The sequence below is a fragment of the Staurois parvus genome, unplaced genomic scaffold (genome assembly GCF_062004578.1).
Source record: "Staurois parvus isolate SC_StPar_1 unplaced genomic scaffold, SC_StPar_1.0 ptg002970l, whole genome shotgun sequence".
NCBI lineage: Eukaryota > Metazoa > Chordata > Amphibia > Anura > Ranidae > Staurois > Staurois parvus.
Genome location: NW_028320766.1, coordinates 156,938 through 177,333, shown reverse-complemented (window position 1 = coordinate 177,333; position 20,396 = coordinate 156,938). Strand labels below are relative to the sequence as shown.

Genomic DNA, 20,396 nt, shown 5'->3' with positions numbered 1-20,396 from the left:
CAGGATCCACCCCCAATCCACATCAGGCCCTATGGGTCTGGTATTGATTTTAAGGGGAACCCCATGCCAAAATTAAGAAAAAATTGCATGGGCCATGGTGCCCCTCCTCCTGGTGATGTCAGCGTGTGGCTCCGCCCTTTAGGTAAATACCACAATAAATTGACAGTTTCAGCAAAATGTGTCGCCTGAATATCGCATGCATGTTCCTGTTGTGAATGGAGCCCCTTGCTGGTCGCCTCTCTTTTTCAAAGGACATCGCTGTGCTGGAACGTGCCCCTTCTAGAGGTCTCAGCATCGGCCCGATACACCACTCCTCACTTCTGCAGCTCTGCTTGCCATTTTGTCGCACGAATAGTAAATTCTATTTTGATGTGGTCTTCCTGGTATTTTTTTTGTCCACCCCCCCCCCCCCCCCCACTACACGTCATGTGTCATGAATGGTACTAGGTGGCGCTGTTTGTCATCTCTTTGAAGTAGATGGCATTTGCTCTGTTCATTGGAGGAGATGTAGACTAGAATCACCTCGATGCACATTGCTATGATGCGATTTTTTGCCAATAGAAAAGGTACGACAGTTGCGGTTATGTAAAGCAACTTGGGTGCGCATCCAGGGTCGGACTGACAAATCATGGGGCCCCCGGGCAATAGGGGATCATGGGGCCCCTGTGTCCTTGCCCAAACTCAAAAAAGCCTATGAAAAAGGTACCAGGGACATCTCATGGGGCCCCCCTACTGACCCCGGGCCCAAATGGTCAGTCCGCCCCTGGTCGCATCAAAGTAGTGGAGGAACCAAAGACGCATGTCAGGGGAAATCATTAGGGTCAGCGTTTCTATCCCCTCTAACCCTGACCAACATTTAACCCTGACATGCGACTTTGGTCACAAAGGTTCCTGCACTACTTTGATGCGACTTTACACTTTCTGGCACTCAAGGAGCAACAAAGTTGCATTAAAGTCGCATCAAAATAATGCAGGAACCTTTGTGACCAAAGTCGCATGTCAGGGTTAAATGTTGGTCAGGGTTAGAGGGGATAGAAACGCTGACCCTAATGATTTCCCCTGACATGCGTCTTCGGTCACATAAAGGTTCCTGCACTATTTTCGATGCGACTTTAATGCAGCTTTACACTTTCTGGCACTCAAGTAGCATCAAAGTAGTGCAGGAACCTTTGTGACCGAAGTCGCATGTCAGGGTTAGTGGTAATTGTTAGGGTTGAAACACGGATTACCCTTAACCTTACCATGCGACTTTGTTCACATAAAGGTTCAGAGAATCGGAAGGACGCCTCTTAGGGGCTGGTGTACACATGCAGTGCCCATGTTGGATCGCTCTTCAGAGAACATTTCACAGGCAGTGAGGGGGCATTATATTGCATACGTTGGATATGTACACCCTCCCAGCTTCTGCCTTTGTACCTAAAGGGGAAGCCACTGATGGCTGTAAAAATGTGTCTCAACCACATATTATTACTGTCCCTAAACCAAAAAAGTGTGCCTGCAGGGGCTGGTGAGGATAATAGACATTTAACACCCCTCCCCCCCCTCCCAGCACAGTGTAGTACATCGGCAGTCTCCTGTACTGTGTCCGCAGTCTCTGGTCATCTCCTGTACTGTCCGCAGTCTCTGGTCATCTCCTGTACTATGTCCGCAGTCTCTGGTCATCTCCTGTACTGTGTCCGCAGTCTCTGGTCATCTCCTGTACTGTGTCCGCAGTCTCTGGTCATCTCCTGTACTGTGTCCGCAGTCTCTGGTCATCTCCTGTACTGTGTCCGCAGTCTCTGGTCATCCCCTGTACTGTGTCCGCAGTCTCTGGTCATCCCCTGTACTGTGTCCGCAGTCTCTGGTCATCTCCTGTACTATGTCCGCAGTCTCTGGTCATCTCCTGTACTGTGTCCGCAGTCTCTGGTCATCTCCTGTACTGTGTCCGCAGTCTCTGGTCATCTCCTGTACTGTGTCCGCAGTCTCTGGTCATCTCCTGTACTGTGTCCGCAGTCTCTGGTCATCTCCTGTACTGTGTCCGCAGTCTCTGGTCATCTCCTGTACTGTGTCCGCAGTCTCTGGTCATCTCCTGTACTGTGTCCGCAGTCTCTGGTCATCTCCTGTACTGTGTCCGCAGTCTCTGGTCATCTCCTGTACTGTGTCCGCAGTCTCTGGTCATCTCCTGTACTGTGTCCGCAGTCTCTGGTCATCTCCTGTACCGTGTCCGCAGTCTCTGGTCATCTCCTGTACCGTGTCCGCAGTCTCTGGTCATCTCCTGTACCGTGTCCGCAGTCTCTGGTCATCTCCTGTACCGTGTCCGCAGTCTCTGGTCATCTTCTGTACTGTGTCCGCAGTCTCTGGTCATCTCCTGTACTGTGTCCGCAGTCTCTGGTCATCTCCTGTACTGTCCGCAGTCTCTGGTCATCTCCTGTATTGTGTCCGCAGTCTCTGGTCATCTCCTGTACTGTGTCCGCAGTCTCTGGTCATCTCCTGTACTGTGTCCGCAGTCTCTGGTCATCTCCTGTACTGTGTCCGCAGTCTCTGGTCATCTCCTGTACTGTGTCCGCAGTCTCTGGTCATCTCCTGTACTGTGTCCGCAGTCTCTGGTCATCTCCTGTATTATGTCTGCAGTCTCTGGTCATCTCCTGTACTGTGTCTGCAGTCTCTGGTCATCTCCTGTACTGTGTCTGCAGTCTCTGGTCATCTCCTGTACTGTGTCTGCAGTCTCTGGTCATCTCCTGTACTGTGTCCGCAGTCTCTGGTCATCTCCTGTACTGTGTCCGCAGTCTGTGGTCATCTCCTGTACTATGTCTGCAGTCTCTGGTCATCCCTGTACTGTCCGCAGTCTCTGGTCATCTCCTGTACTATGTCCGCAGTCTCTGGTCATCTCCTGTACTATGTCCGCAGTCTCTGGTCATCTCCTGTACTGTGTCCGCAGTTCTCTGACCGTCTCCTGTACTGTGTCCGCAGTCTCTGGTCATCTCCTGTACTATGTCTGCAGTCTCTGGTCATCTCCTGTACTGTCCACAGTCTCTGGTCATCTCCTGTACTGTGTCTGCAGTCTCTGGTCATCTCCTGTACTATATCCGCAGTCTCTGGTCATCTCCTGTACTGTGTCTGCAGTCTCTGGTCATCTCCTGTACTATGTCTGCAGTCTCTGGTCATCTCCTGTACTGTGTCTGCAGTCTCTGGTCATCTCCTGTACTGTGTCTGCAGTCTCTGGTCATCTCCTGTACTGTGTCTGCAGTCTCTGACAGTTATCTGTAGCATTACATTCATTGAATATTGTGTGTGGCCCTTTGATGTAATCGGGGACTACCCCTGAGCCCCCTCTATATCAGATAAGTTGCCCCCCCCCCAATAAATCTCACCCAATCACATGAGTTTTGCTCGTATAAAATCACTTTAATAGAATTAGCAGAAAACCATTCGGTGTCATTCATTAATATTTGGGTAGAAAAGACAGGCGAGCGTTAAGGCAGTCATAGTAGTGCATATATCAGAAGACGGGAGGGACCGCCGATTCAGGGCTACACGGGTTCTGATCCCGGCGGTCTGTGTCTGGGGGGAGGGGGGTTCACCCTGAAAGAAGGTGGGGGGAGGGGCGGGGGGGTTGCCCCTTCCTCCCAATAAATAAATATTGTTATAACTTAAAAGTCTTTGGGTTATCGGCTCAGCCCAGCTGAGAGCGGAGGATTCTGGGAAGACTTCTCTCACGTGGCGCCCTCTTCGTTGATCCACAGCCGGCTCTCCTCCACCTCCTTCGTCACCACCAGGAGGATCTCGCAGGAGCCGCGGCTGACGCAGCCCTGGAGGAAGTCCCTGCAAGAGAAAAAAAGGAGGACAATGGATTACCAAACACAACGAAGAGGAGCGGTCAGAACACGGACAGCCCTAAGAACAGCCATGCTGCAGGGCGTCCGCCCCCACGGGTCCTCAAATCCGGTCACGCCAAACACTTCTCTAGGACTCCATGTCCTGAGCCCCAACATGGCCTGAGACTCCTGCATTGCATTGTGGGATGATGGGGAGCCTGGGGTTCTGGGCAACGATTGGACAACCCGGAGATGAGGTCATCGCTCTGCTTTCTTCTTCCTACTGACAGCAAAGCAAGACCGCTTTATTGGCTGAGAGTACTGCCCCTCCCAGGCCGAGCAGGGAATTACAAGCTGGTGATAGGAGGCCAGAGTTGGGTATCTACAGTGAAGGAAATGAGTATTTGCTCCCCCCTGATGGTGAATGTTCGCCCCTCACACAGAAATGATCGGTCTAACAATGGAATGTTCGCCCCTCACACAGAAATGATCGGTCCAACAATGGAATGTTCGCCCCTCACACAGAAATGATCGGTCTAACAATGGAATGTTCGCCCCTCACACAGAAACGATCGGTCTAACAATGGAATGTTCGCCCCTCACACAGAAACGATCGGTCTAACAATGGAATGTTCGCCCCTCACACAGAAACGATCGATCTAACAATGGAATGTTCGCCCCTCACACAGAAACGATCGATCTAACAATGGAATGTTCGCCCCTCACACAGAAACGATCGGTCTAACAATGGAATGTTCGGTGTAACACTGAGAGACAGAATACAACAACAAATTCAGCAGAAATGCGTCTAACAAATGATGACTGATCTGCATGTTCATGAGGGAAAGAAGGATTTGATCCCCTTCACAAAACATGACTTAGTACTTGGTGGCCAATCCCTTGTTGGCAATCACAGAGGTCAGACGTTTCCTGGAGTTGGCCCCCAGGTTCGCACACATCTCAGGAGGGATTTTGGCCCACTCCTCTTGGCAGATCCTCTCCAAGTCATTAAGGTTTGGTGGCCGACGTTTGGCAACTCGAACTTTCAGCTCCTTCACAGATTTTCAATCGGATGAAGGTGTGGAGACTGGCTAGGCCACTCCAGGACCTTAATGTGCTTCTTCTTGAGCCGCTCCTTTGTTGCCTTGGCCGTGTGTTTTGGGTCCTTGTCATGCTGGAACACCCATCCACCACCCATTTCCAATGCCCTGGCTGAGGGAAGAAGGTTCTCACCCAAGATTTGAGGGTACATTGCCCCGTCCATTGTCCCTTTTGATGCAGTGCAGTTGTCCTGTCCCCTTAGCAGAAAAACACCCCCAAAGCAGAATGTTTCCACCACGTTTCACAGTTGGGATGGTGTTCTTGGGGTCATAGGCAGCATTCCTCCTCCTCCAAACACGGCGAGTTGAGTTGATGCCAAAGAGCTGGATTTTGGTCTCCTCTGACCACAACACTTCCCACCAGTCCTCCTCGGCATCCTTCAGATGTTCAGTGGCAAACTTCAGACGGGCCTGGACATGGGCTTTCTTGAGCAGAGGGACCTTGCGGGCACTGCAGGATTTCAGTCCTTGTCGGCGTAGTGTGTTCCCAATTGTTTTCTTGGTGACTGTGGTCCCAGCTGCCTGGAGATCATTGACAAGATCCTCACGTGTAGTTCTGGGATGATTCCTCACTGTTCTCATGATCATTGACACTCCACGAGGTGAGATCTTGCATGGTGCACCAGACCTAGGGAGACTGACACTTGTTTTGTGTTTCTTCCATTTGTGAATGATTGCACCAACTGTTGTCACCTTCTCACCAAGCTGCTTGGCCATAGTTTGGTAGCCCAGTCCAGCCTTGTGTAGGTCTACCATCTTGTCCCTGACATCCTTGGACAGCTCTTTGTCATGGTGGAGAGTTTGGAATCTGATGGTTTGATGGCTCCTGTGGACAGGTGTCTTTTATACAGGTAACACAATGAGATTAGCAGCACTCCCTTTAAGAGACTGCTTCTAATCTCAGCTTGTTACCTGTATGAGAGACACCTGGGAGCCAGAAATCCTGCTGAATGATAGGGGATCAAATCCTTCTTTCCCTCATGAACATGCAGATCAGTCATCATTTGTTAGACGCATTTCTGCTGAATTTGTTGTTGTATTCTGTCTCTCAGTGTTACACCGAACATTCCATTGTTAGACCGATCATTTCTGTGTGAGGGGCAAACATTCCATTGTTAGACCGATCATTTCTGTGTGAGGGGCAAACATTCCATTGTTAGACCGATCATTTCTGTGTGAGGGGCAAACATTCCATTGTTAGACCGATCATTTCTGTGTGAGGGGCGAACATTCCATTGTTAGACCGATCATTTCTGTGTGAGGGGCGAACATTCCATTGTTAGACCGATCATTTCTGTGTGAGGGGCGAACATTCCATTGTTAGACCGATCATTTCTGTGTGAGGGGCGAACATTCCATTGTTAGACCGATCATTTCGGTGTGAGGGGTGAACATTCATCATCAGGGGGGAGTATATACGCATTTCTGTCACTGTATACTAGCTCTAGGTGTATATACTGAATGGTTAATAAGCAGCTGCAGCTTTAAGAACAGCAGATCATTTCCAGCACGATCCTCGCACGTGTTCCTCATTCCTCCCGTACGAGTCATTCTCCTCCTCCTCTTCATCACACATGCAACTCACACCCAATAATAAACTCGTCACACGCTCACAGCATTCCGCAGACCTCGTAGGACAGCTGTGAGCTCACACGCCGAGCATCTGAGAAATGCCGGAACCTCCTCGGGTTATGGAGATCGCACGTGAACTTTACCCAGAATTCCTCCCAACGCTCAAAATCTGAGCTGATGGGATCCATACCACCTCAAGGGGCAGTTTCCTCTCCACCTGAAAGTAACGGATCCCGGATGTCAGACGTTCCAACCCTTCCACACTTTACTAAACAGCTTTTTTTTCTGTGGTCGGTGTCCACATTAGAGCGCTTTATCATTACTTCCTGTTCTGACAGGAAGTTACCCCAATGGGGACACCGACAGTGACAACGCTGTGACTCTCGCCCCTTCTCTGCTCATTTCTTAATCCCCCATAAAGGAGGTGTCTGGCATCATCTTGGCTGGAGTTGGGCTTTAAACTATTATGTTAACTTCCCCAAATCAGTATGTGGCTCTTACTTCAGCTCCCTGGGGCCCCCGAGCTTGGCAGGCGATTTCAGCTTGGAGTCCAGGTTGTAGTAGACTCCGTTGATCTGCCGTACGGCGATCCAGTGCTTGCGGGTGATCGGCAGGGAGAGGAAGCCCAGCGAGATGGGAGACGGGATGTTCAGGATGAAGCCGAAGATCTCACTCAGCGCCAAACTCTCCAGAGACCTGCAGGGACATAAACGTCATTGTAGATGTGTGATTGAACCAACAACCCTCAACGAGTTACCCCTCATCTCCACCCCACCAATTATTCCATCCTTCTCATACACCCAACTAACCTCACCTCTACTGCCCCCTCCGCCTTACCTCCATCCATCCCATCACCCGTTCTTCTCCCTTCCCATGGCCACCATATACACTGCCCCAAGTTCTCCATCCCCTCCGACTCACCTCTCCATCAATACCCTCCTCTGTCCTCCTCATCTCCACCTCCACCAACCTCTCCTCTACTGCCCCCTCCACCTTACCTCCATCCATCCGATCACCCGTTCTTCTCCCTTCCCATGGCCACCATATACACTGCCCCAAGTTCTCCATCCCCTCCGACTCACCTCTCCATCAATACCCTCCTCTGTCCTCCTCATCTCCACCTCCACCAACCTCTCCTCTACTGCCCCCTCCACCTTACCTCCATCCATCCGATCACCCGTTCTTCTCTCATCTCATGGCCACCATATACACTGCCCCAAGTTCTCCATCCCCTCCGTCTCACCTCTCAATCAATACCCCCCTCTGTCCTCCTCATCTCCACCTCCACCAACCTCTCCTCTACTGCCCCCTCCGCCTTACCTCCATCCATCCGATCACCCGTTCTTCTCTCATCTCATGGCCACCATATACACTGCCCCAAGTTCTCCATCCCCTCCGTCTCACCTTTCAATCAATACCCTCCTCATCTCCACCTCCACCAACCTCTCCTCTACTGCCCCCTCCGCCTTACCTCCATCCATCCGATCACCCGTTCTTCTCCCATCTCATGGCCACCATATACACTGCCCCAAGCTCTCCATCCCCTCCGTCTCACCTCTCCATCAATACCCTCCTCTGTCCTCATCTCCTCCCCCACCAACCTCTCCCACCTCACCTCTACTGCCCCCTCCACCTTACCTCCATCCATCCGTTCACCCATTCTTCTATCTCATGCCCACCATATAAATTGCCCCAAGTTCTCCATCCCCTCCGTCTCACCTCTCCATCAATACCCTCCTCTGTCCTTCTCATCTCCACCCCCACCAACCTCTCCCACCTCACCTCTACTGCCCCCTCCACCTTACCTCCATCCATCCAATCACCCACTCTTCTCCCATCTCATGCCCACCACATACAGTCTTCCAAGTTCTCCCCTCGTCTCACCTCCTGCACCTCTCCATCAAAGCCTCCCCTTTCTCCTCATCTCCTCAACCTTTACATCTCTACTTCCACCAACCTCTCCCATCTCATCTTCTACTGCCGTCCATCTAACCACCTTTCCCCCCCCATCTATCCGATCTCCAGCTCTTTTCCCATCATACACCCAGCATACACACCCTCAATTTTCCCATTACACTTCCTGCACCTCTCCAAGTTCCTGTCTGTCCTCCTTTGTCCCCTCCAGCTATACATCTCATCACCCCACCAACCTCACTCATCGCCTTCACCTAACCTCCTGCACCTATCAAACTGCACCTTGTCGTCCTTATTCCCTCCACGTTTACATCTACAACAACCTCACCCAACTTTCTAGTCTTCTCATCTCCTCCACCCCACCAGCCTCTCCCATCTCACCCCCTCTATCCAACCTCCACCTGACTCCCAATCCATCCGATCACTCGCTCTTTTTCTATCTCACACCCACCATACACACTCCCTAAGTTCTACCTCTCTCACCTCCTGCGCCTCTCCATCAAATCCCTGTCTGTACTTCTTCCCCTCCACCTATATTTCTCATCAACCCATCAGCCTCTCCCATCTCCCCCCCTACTGCCCCTTCCAACCTCCACCTTACCATCAACCATCTGATCACCTTCACCCTTCTTTCTGTCAAATTCCCCCTTGTCCTCCTCATTCCCTTCACCAACTTTTCCATCCTTCTCATCTCCTCCATCCCACCAACCTCTCCCATCTCACACCTCCATCTAACCTTCACCTTACCCCCATCAACCCAGTCACTCACCATCTCATGCCCACCATGTACCCCCCCTCCCCATCAAATGCCCCCTCTACTCCTTATGCCCTCCACCTATACATCTTCACCCCCACCAACCTTTCCATCCCCATCTTGTCCACCACACCAACCTCTCTCACTATCCCCTACTGCCCCCTCTAACCTCTACCTTACCCCCATTGATCCAATCACACCTACTCTTCTCCTATATCATGCCCACCATGTACGTTCCACCCTCCGCTCCAAGTTCTCCATCCCCGCCATCTTATCTCCTGCACCTCTCCATTATATCCACCCATATCCTCCTCATCCACTCCACCAACCTTTCCTTCCTTCCTTTTATCCCCTCCATCCCCAGCAACCTCTCCCATCCTACTACCCCTCAGTCCAACTTCCACCTTGCCCTTCGGCCATCTGATCACCTATTCTCCTCCTTCTACTTGATGCCCACCATATACAGCCCCCCCATTGTTCTCCATTCCCTCCATCTCACTTCCTGCACCTATCCATCAAAATCCCTTCACCTTACCCCTATCAATTTTATCATCTACTCTTCTCCTATCGTATTCCCACCATATACATCCCTTCCAGTTCTCCATACCTCCATCTTACCTCCTGCACCCTTCCTCATCAAATCCCCCCCCCCCCTTTCCTCTTTATGCCCTCCACCTATACATCTCCACCCCCACCAACCTTTTCACCCTCTTCTCCTCTCATCTGATCTCATTCCCTCCATCCAACATCCCCCTTACCGCCATCCATCCAGCCGTTCACCCACCCCCAACTATCTCTTTTTCATGCTTTCCTTTTTCTATGCCCCCCCCCCATCCGTTACATTTACTCCCTCCAAGCCTCCTTAAGCTCCCTCTCTGTGTCCTTCTTCCTAGCAGAGATCTCTCAAGGTGTCCCAACCTCTCCTCACCCCTCATGCATACAATGTCTACCCTCAGAACAGAGCTCCCAACTTCAGCAGATCCTCCAGAGGCAAATCTCTTATTCCAAGAACATCCCTGGTCCAACCCCTTTGGACAGATGTCTCCACCCAGAAGATCTGCTCCCACCTCTCACTCCCCAGCAGACTCCTTGGTCACCCTCAAGTTCCTCCTTATTCCTGGACTCTCACCCTTCGTAGATTCTCCGGTCATCCTAGGTTCAGATGTCTTACTGCTAGGAAATCTCAAATCTTTAATCCCAAGTAGATCCCTAGTCCCCCATGTGGGCACATCTCTCACCCACCAAAGATCCCCTGGTCCCACCTCTCAAAGCTTTGGGCAGGCCGGCTCTGTTAGAGGAGGACAGTTCGAAGGGATCAACAGAGACCAGAGAATGATCTCTAAACTGAAAGACCCTCAAAATTGTCATCTGGGTGGTCTTCAGGTTCCCACAGAAATCCTTTTGGGTCTATGTCCACCTCTTGTTTGATGAACATGTTCGGCACTGGTGGAGAGGAGTCATTGGTGGTTCCCCAGCTATCTCCCCTATAAAAGTTCTGACAAATATAATCCCAGCTGAACTATGACCATCACAAGCTGCTCTTTCCTTCTCACCTGCGTTTGTCCCACCACACGGCGGCGTAGTCCAGCATCTGCAGGGCCGCCATGATGACATTGACATCATAGTTCCCGATGCCCAGCAGACTGCGGTGCGGGTTAATGACAGAGTTCGGGGACAACCTGAAATACAGCAATGATAAATCAACTCACAACGACCTGAGGTGGAATTCGGTCTACAGGGAGCACGAGCCACAGGCTGTGCACCCTAAATAAAGAGGACCTGTCTAATAAATGCATCTCCTGGCATGATTATGGATCCAATCAGTTCTACAGCTGGTGGAACCCCGTAATACAGAACCCAGTAAGAATATGATACCATGATGTGAGATTTGACCACCACCCCTTCATGTCACCCCCACCAAACCTTTCCCCTCACCCATCTGGTCACCCGCTCTTCTCTTATCTAATTCCCCATAATCCCCTGCCCTCCCCTTTATCTCAATCAAACCAAACCTTCCCTCATCCAAGTAGTCACCCGCTCTTCTCCCATCTCATCCCCACCAACCTTCCCCCATCCACATGGTCACCTGCTCTTCTCCCATCTCATCCCCACCAACCTTCCCCCATCCACATGGTCACCTGCTCTTCTCCCATCTCATCCTCCACCATCTACTGTCCCCTTCCCCCATCCATGTAGTCACCCATTCTTCTCCTTTCTCATCCCCACCAACCTTTCCCCATCCACATGGTCACCTGCTCTTCTCCCATCTCATCCCCACCAACCTTCCCCCATCCACATGGTCACCTGCTCTTCTCCCATCTCATCCCCACCAACCTTCCCCCATCCACATGGTCACCTGCTCTTCTCCCATCTCATCCTCCACCATCTACTGTCCCCTTCCCTCATCCAAGTAGTCACCCGCTCTTCTCCTATCTCATCCCCACCAACCTTCCCCCATCCACGTGGTCACCTGCTCTTCTCCCATCTCATCCTCTACCATCTACTGTCCCCTTCCCCCATCCATGTGGTCAGCCACTCTTCTATCTCATCCCCCACCATCTACCGCTCTTTTCCCAACCAACTTTCCCCCATCCACCTGGTCAACCGCTGTTCTCCCATCTCATCCTCCACCATCTACTGCCCCCACCCATGTGGTCACCTGCTATTCTATCGCATCCTTTAACATCTACCGCCCCCACCAACCTTCCCCTATCCATGTGGTCAACCGCTCTTCTCCTACCTCATCCCGTGCCCCACTCTTCATCGCAACTCACCAAACCTTACCCTCACCCATGTGGTCAGCCGCTCTTTATTTCATCCCCAACATCTACTGCCCCCTCCTCTTCACCGCATGTGGTCACCCATCCATGTGGCCACCTACTGTTCCCCTATCTCATCCCCCACCATCCTCTGGCCCCTCCCTTTATCTCATCCCACCAGACCTAACCCTCATCTGAGTGGTCACCCGCTCTTCTCCTATCTCATCCCCACCATCTATTGCCCCGTCTCCTACATCACACCCCACCAAACTATATCCCCATCTGAGTGGTCACCCGCTCCTCTCCTCTCATCCCTCATTATCCCCGCCCATTCCCAAAGTTCCTCACCCAAATCATCCCCCAACTTCCCCTCCTCTCTCAATTCACTGACCTCCATCTCTATCTGACCCCTCATCCCTCCTAGGGGCAGATCTCCTATTCCTTGGAGGATCCCTGCCCCCTCAGATACCCCGATCTACCCCCAGGACAGGGCTATTACCCCCAAATAGACCCCTGATTTCCACCTACCCTAATATTTATCCACCCCCAGGACATTCCCTGACCACCCCTTCCACACCAGGGAAGATCTCTCACCTGCCCTTCCAATAGGTAGGTCTCTACCCCCCCACACCTAAGATCCCTTCCCCCCAAATGATCCCCCAAACTACCCTGATCTCCACCTACCCCCCTTCAAGATCCCTTTTCCCCCCACACTTGCCCTGGTCACCCCCCAAAGGCAGTTCTCTCACCCCGCTCTCCCAAAAGGCTAATCTTGCCCCCCCCCCAGATACCTCTATCTACCCACCCCCAGTACAGAGATATTACCCCAGGTCCCACATCTTGATCTACCCCCCTTGTACCCCATCCCCCCATCAGGGCACATCTCTCAGCACACCCTTCCATAAGTAGTCTCTGCCCCCCAGATCTCTCCCCAACCTGCCCCCGAAACACACTATTACCCCCCCCCCGGCGGGTGTCCCCCTCTCACCCCCGGCAGATCTCCTCGGCCCGGCTCTGGCAGAACTCGTCCCTCTGGAGAAGGTTGTTGAGGGCGTGAACCGCACACAGCTCCAGCCGCTGCCGCTCGTGATAGATCCCCGCAGCGTCCCCCATCCTCAGCGCCCGGCCCGGGGAGGGGCGGGGCTTATCACTGCACCGCCGGAGGGGGCGGGGACCGAGAGAGGGCCGGAGACACGTGACCCGCAGAATGCAACATTGTATCCGGAGCGAGGTCGGCGAGAGAGATGATTGGACGGCGTGTCACTGCGGCCCCGCCCACTATTACTGCTATTATTGTTTACTTCCCCCCTTCCCCCCCATTCTTATTGTTGTTGTTGTTTACCCCTTTTTATTCTATTATTTACCTCCCCCTCTATTATTATTATTATTTACCCCCCCTCTATTATTATTATTTACCTCCCCCTCTATTATTATTATTATTATTTACCCCCCCCTCTATTATTATTATTATTTACCCCCCTCTATTATTATTATTTACCCCCCCCCTCTATTATTATTATTATTTACCCCCCCTCTATTATTATTATTTACCCCCCCTCTATTATTATTATTTACCTCCCCCTCTATTATTATTATTATTATTTACCCCCCCCCCTCTATTATTATTATTATTTACCCCCCCTCTATTATTATTATTATTTACCTCCCCCCTCTATTATTATTATTATTTACCCCCCCTCTATTATTATTATTATTTACCCCCCCTCTATTATTATTATTTACCCCCCCCTCTATTATTATTAATATTTACCTCCCCCCTCTATTATTATTATTTACCTCCCCCTCTATTATTATTATTATTTACCCCCCCATTAATATTATTATCTACCATTTCTTTTATGTTTATTATCCCCCCCCCCACATTATTATATTATTCCTCCCACTGACACCAATGATGGGGCACTATTCCTCCCACTGACACCAATGATGGGGCGCTATTCCTCCCACTGACACCAATGATGGGGCGCTATTCCCCCCACTGACACCAATGATGGGGCGCTATTCCTCCCACTGACACCAATGATGGGGCGCTATTCCTCCCACTGACACCAATGATGGGGCGCTATTCCTCCCACTGACACCAATGATGGGACGCTATTCCTCCCACTGACACCAATGACGGGGCGCTATTCCCCCCACTGACACCAATGACGGGGCGCTATTCCTCCCACTGACACCAATGACGGGGCGCTATTCCTCCCACTGACACCAATGACGGGGCGCTATTCCTCCCACTGACACCAATGACGGGGCGCTATTCCTCCCACTGACACCAATGACGGGGCGCTATTCCTCCCACTGACACCAATGACGGGGCGCTATTCCTCCCACTGACACCAATGACGGGGCGCTATTCCTCCCACTGACACCAATGACGGGGCGCTATTCCTCCACTGACACCAATGACGGGGCGCTATTCCTCCCACTGACACCAATGACGGGGCGCTATTCCTCCCACTGACACCAATGATGGGGCGCTATTCCTCCCACTGACACCAATGATGGGGCGCTATTCCTCCCACTGACACCAATGATGGGGCGCTATTCCTCCCACTGACACCAATGATGGGACGCTATTCCTCCCACTGACACCAATGACGGGGCGCTATTCCCCCCACTGACACCAATGACGGGGCGCTATTCCTCCCACTGACACCAATGACGGGGCGCTATTCCTCCCACTGACACCAATGACGGGGCGCTATTCCTCCCACTGACACCAATGACGGGGCGCTATTCCTCCCACTGACACCAATGACGGGGCGCTATTCCTCCCACTGACACCAATGACGGGGCGCTATTCCTCCCACTGACACCAATGACGGGGCGCTATTCCTCCCACTGACACCAATGACGGGGCGCTATTCCTCCCACTGACACCAATGACGGGGCGCTATTCCTCCCACTGACACCAATGACGGGGCGCTATTCCTCCCACTGATACCAATGACGGGGCGCTATTCCTCCCACTGATACCAATGACGGGACGCTATTCCTCCCACTGACACCAATGACGGGGCGCTATTCCTCCCACTGACACCAATGACGGGGCGCTATTCCTCCCACTGACACCAATGACGGGGCGCTATTCCTCCCACTGACACCAATGACGGGGCGCTATTCCTCCCACTGACACCAATGACGGGGCGCTATTCCTCCCACTGACACCAATGACGGGGCGCTATTCCTCCACTGACACCAATGACGGGGCACTATTCCTCCCACTGACACCAATGATGGGGCACTATTCCTCCCACTGACACCAATGACGGGGCACTATTCCTCCCACTGACACCAATGATGGGGCCCTATTCCTCCCACTGACACCAATGATGGGGCACTGTTCCTCCCACTGACACCAATGATGGGGCACTATTCCTCCCCCTGACACCAATGATGGAGCACTGTTCCTCCCACTGACACCAATGATGGGGCACTATTCCTCCCACTGACACCAATGATGGGGCACTATTCCTCCCACTGACACCAATGATGGGGCACTATTCCTCCCACTGACACCAATGATGGGGCACTATTCCTCCCACTGACACCAATGATGGGGCACTATTCATCCCACTGACACCAATGATGGGGCACTATTCCTCCCACTGACACCAATGATGGAGCAATACTCTTCCTTTTACTGACCCCCAACCCTGAGGTCATGTTTATTCTCGCTGATGTCGGGACCGGGACATTTTCTACCCCCCACTGGTCACAATCCGGCCCCCCAATGAATGAAAAGTTTGGAGACCCTCGCCCTGCCTATTTCTCCTCTGAGGGAATTGTCCTATGATGGTGTCAGTGTGCACAGTGACTGTGAATGGGAGGGGCTTCATGATTAGGTGGACCTTGATATCTCCTGTCTGATCTGGGGGGGGGGGGGACTATCAACACCCCTCCATTTGATCATCTCCATCAGAGCTCCTCCCCTTCACATTCTGTTAAAGCCGCACTGAACCCGAATGCCGACATTTATTAGAATCCCTAGACGTGGCGGCTGCGTGCGTTTTCCCTTTTTTTTAGGCTTCCTTTCTTCTATTTTCACCCGGTGATCCGGCCAGTAGGTCTGTTGTTTTTCAAAAGAACAAGCCGTCCTGCAGATGTAGCAGTTAAAGGGTTGGGACCAGGGGTGGACTGACCATTTGGAAACTCAGGCACTGCCCGAGGGCCCAGGGTCAGTAGGGGGCCCCATGAGATGCCCCTGGTACCATTTTCATAGGCTTTTTTGAGTTTGGGCAAGGACACAGGGGCCCCATGATCTCCTATTGCCCGGGGGCCCCATGAGTTGTCAGTCCACCCCTGGTTGGGACAAACCATTCACCACCATTCAGCTTTCATTTATTCATGTAAAAGGTTTATTCCCCCAAAAGTGAAGGAAGTTGCGACTGTACAGTGTGGGCTGGAGGTTGTCCCCAATGTGTTAGTGTGTCTAAATCCGCTAGTCTGTCTATCACTCCCCTGTCAGCAGTGAGGATGGGGGGGGGGCGACACGTGAGAATTTACAGTGATCTGTGTAGCGATCCCATCACCAATGACCGGGTCACCGGTGTGCCATGGGCCTAATTATTACCCTCCCCCGGCCAGCGGAGTCCCGCCATCTATCATTATTATTCCGTTATCTGGATGTCACCCTCCTATTATTGTTGTTGTTGTTGGTGTCATCCGTCCGGCCGTGCCGGCCCAGCTCCTCTCCGTATTATTAGATGTATCCATCGCGCTCTAATAATAATAATAATAATGATCCAGCGCGCCGTGTCTGTTATTATCCCTCATAGAACTATTATTATTACCCAATCAGGAGGCCCCGCCCCCAGTCCTCTCATTGTTGTGCAGCGCGGCGTGTCATCGTTTCTGCACATTTATTGGTGTCATTCCCGTGTGTCACCCGAGACGTCCCGCAACCCTCCGGCGTGTCCTCTCCGTGTCATTATCATTCCTTCTCCTGTGTTCAGCCTCTGCCAATTACAATGCTGTGTGTCACCTCCAGGCCTCTGTCACCCTGGACCCCAACCATCCTTGTCATCATCTTCATCCCCAGCTTCTCATCATCCTCAACTTCATCCTCACTGTCTCATCCTCATCCTCATCTTCATCCCCACCTTCTCATCCCCAGCTTCTCATCATCCTCAACTTCATCCCCGCTGTCTCGTCCTCATCATCTCATTCTCATCTTCATCCCTAGCTTCTTATCATCCTCAACTTTATCCCCACTGTCTTGTCCTCATCTTCTTCTTCTTGTCATCCTATCTTCATTCCCACCTTCTCATCTTCATCCACACCTTCTCATCCTCATCTTCATCCCCACCTTCTCATCCTTATCATCTCATCCTCATCTTCATCCCCACCTTCTCATCCTCATCTTCATCCCCACCTTCTCATCCTTATCATCTCATTCTCATCTTCATCCTCACCTTCTCATCCTCATCTTCATCCACACCTTCTCATCCTCATCTTCATCCCCACCTTCTCATCCTTATCATCTCATCCTCATCTTCATCCACACCTTCTCATCCTCATCTTCATCCCCACCTTCTCATCCTTATCATCTCATCCTCATCTTCATCCCCACCTTCTCATCCTCATCTTCATCCCCACCTTCTCATCCTTATCATCTCATTCTCATCTTCATCCCCACCTTCTCATCCTCATCATCTCATTCTCATCTTCATCCCCAGCTTCTCATCATCAACTTTATCCCCGCTGTCTCATCTTCATCTTTTTCTTGTCGTCCCATCTTCATCTCATTCCCACCTTCTCATCCTCATCTTCAATCCCCATCTTCTCATCTTCATCCCCACCTTCTCATCTTCATCTTTTCATCTTCATCCCAATCTTCTCATCCTCATGATATCATCCTCATCTTCATCCCCACTTTCTCATCCTCATAATCTCATTCTCATTTTCTCATCCTCACCTTCTCATCCTCCCTAACATCTCCATGCCCCCCCCCCACCCAAACCCCTTGGGGGCGGAGCTGGAAAGCAGAGTGCCGGGTCTGGAGGAGGACCAGAGGAGGGGTGTAGTCTGCTGAATGCTGAGACCAGGGGGGGGCGGAGCTGAGGGGGTGGTGCAGCCGCACTGAGAGGCGCAGGATTTGGCGGAGGAGTTCTGTTCTCCTCTCTGCTGCCGACTGCTGAGAACAGGGGTGGGCGGAGACAAGGTGGGTGAGGAGACAAGGTGGGGGCGGTGACAAGGTGGGGGCGGAGACAAGGAGGGGCGGAGACAAGGTGGGGGCGGAGACAGGGGGTACCCGCAGGAGAGGTGCAAGGGCCACATGAAATGGTCTAGAGAGATCCCACAGGGATGGTACAGACAGAGATATGAGGGTCCAAGAGGGAGGGAAGATGAGGATGGGGACCCCCGCCATACAGGACCCGACATCCCCCCCACTAGGACCTTCCTGTACAACAGATGTAGGAGGAGGAGGGATGAGGATGGGGACCCCCGCCATACAGGACCCGACATCCCCCCCATCCCCCCACTAGGACCTTCCTGTACAACAGATGTAGGAGGAGGAGGGATGAGGATGGGGACCCCCGCCATACAGGACCCGACATCCCCCCACTAGGACCTTCCTGTACAACAGATGTAGGAGGAGGAGGGATGAGGATGGGGACCCCCGCCATACAGGACCCGACATCCCCCCACTAGGACCTTCCTGTACAACAGATGTAGGAGGAGGAGGGATGAGGATGGGGATCCCCGCCATACAGGACCCGACATCCCCCCACTAGGACCTTCCTGTACAACAGATGTAGGAGGAGGAGGGATGAGGATGGGGACCCCCGCCATACAGGACCCGACATCCCCCCACTAGGACCTTCCTGTACAGCAGATGTAGGAGGAGGAGGGATGAGGATGGGGACCCCCGCCATACAGGACCCAACATCCCCCCACTAGGACCTTCCTGTACAACAGATGTAGGAGGAGGGATGAGGATGGGGACCCCCGCCATACAGGATCCAACATCCCCCCACTAGGACCTTCCTGTACAACAGATGTAGGAGGAGGAGGGATGAGGATGAGGATACAATTATGAGGATGAAGATGAGAAGATGGGGATGAAGATAAAAAGATGAGGATAAAGATGGGTGTAAGGATGAAGATGAGAACATGTGGATAAGAATGAAGAAGAGAAGATGTGGCTGAAGATAAGATATTGGAGATGAGGATGAATATGAGGATTAGAATGGGATGATGAGGATTAAAATGAAGATGAGGATGAAGATGAGATTATTTGGATGAAGACTAAGATGAAAACGTGAATGAGAAGATGAGGATGAAGATGAGCAGAAGTGGATGAAGGTGAAAATGAGAATATGTAGATGAAAATGATGAAAAGATGAGGATGAAGATGGGCATAAGGATAGAGATTAGAATGGGATGAAGATGGGGGATGGGGATGAAGATGAGAAGATGTGGATAAGAATGAAGAAGAGAAGATGTGGCTGAAGATAAGATATTGGAGATGAGGATGAATATGAGGATTAGAATGGGATGATGAGGATTAAAATGAAGATGAGGATGAAGATGAGATTATTTGGATGAAGACTAAGATGAAAACGTGAATGAGAAGATGAGGATGAAGATGAGCAGAAGTGGATGAAGGTGAAAATGAGAATATGTAGATGAAAATGATGAAAAGATGAGGATGAAGATGGGCATGAGGATAGAGATTAGAATGGGATGAAGATGGGGGATGGGGATGAAGATGAGAAGATGTGGATGAAGATAAGAAGACTGGCATGATGATGAAGATAAGAAGAAGAGGATGAAGATGGGGATGAGGGTGAAGATGAGGATAAAGATGAGAACATGAGGATTAAGATGAAGATGTGAATGAAGACGAGAAGACTGGCATGATGAAGAAGATGAGGTTGAAGATGAGAAGAAGAGGATGAAGATGTCAAAATTAGGACAAAAATGAGAAGAGGATGAAGATGGGAAGATGGGGACAAGGGTGAAGATGAGGATAAAGATGAGAAGATGGGGATGAGGGTGAAGATGAGGATAAAGATGAGAAGATGAGGATTAAGATGAAGATGAGAAGATGTGGATGAAGTTGAGAAGACTGGCATGATGAAGAAGATGAGGTTGAAGATGAGAACGAAGATGAGGATGAAGACTAGAAGATGGGGACGAGGGTGAAGATGAGGATAAAGATGAGAAGATGGGGGAGCCCAGAAGAGGGTAGCAAGTGAACAGCATGATGGTGACCCAGGACAAAGACGTAAATCCTATACCTGGGGGGGGGGGGGGGGGGAATCCTGAAAACATGACCTGTTGGGGGTTCCTGACCTGAGATCTATGACATATCCGGAATCCACCCCCCCCCCCCCCCGTGCTTCATGCATTGCTATGGAGAATCCTGCGGGGGGCGCTCACACCAACTTTCAGGGATAGTACAAAAGGACAGTTTGTTCTCCATCTGGAACAATAAAGCTTTGACCACATTGGCCGGTTGCCCCGCCCTCTTTTC

At 51.4% G+C, this 20,396-nt stretch overlaps 1 protein-coding gene across 1 annotated transcript; it reads right to left on the bottom strand.

Annotated features, from left to right (window-relative positions):
* Window positions 1-3,363: 3,363 nt before the first annotated feature.
* Window positions 3,364-13,092, bottom strand: JOSD2 (Josephin domain containing 2). The gene is made up of 4 exons (XM_089667006.1): window positions 12,882-13,092; window positions 10,688-10,813; window positions 6,968-7,162; window positions 3,364-3,801 (listed from the first exon to the last, which is right to left on the bottom strand). The coding sequence occupies exons 1-4, from the start codon at window positions 13,004-13,006 to the stop codon at window positions 3,693-3,695; spliced, it is 555 nt and encodes a 184-aa protein (XP_089523132.1). The 5' UTR covers window positions 13,007-13,092; the 3' UTR covers window positions 3,364-3,692.
* Between the last annotated feature and the right edge of the window lie 7,304 nt (window positions 13,093-20,396).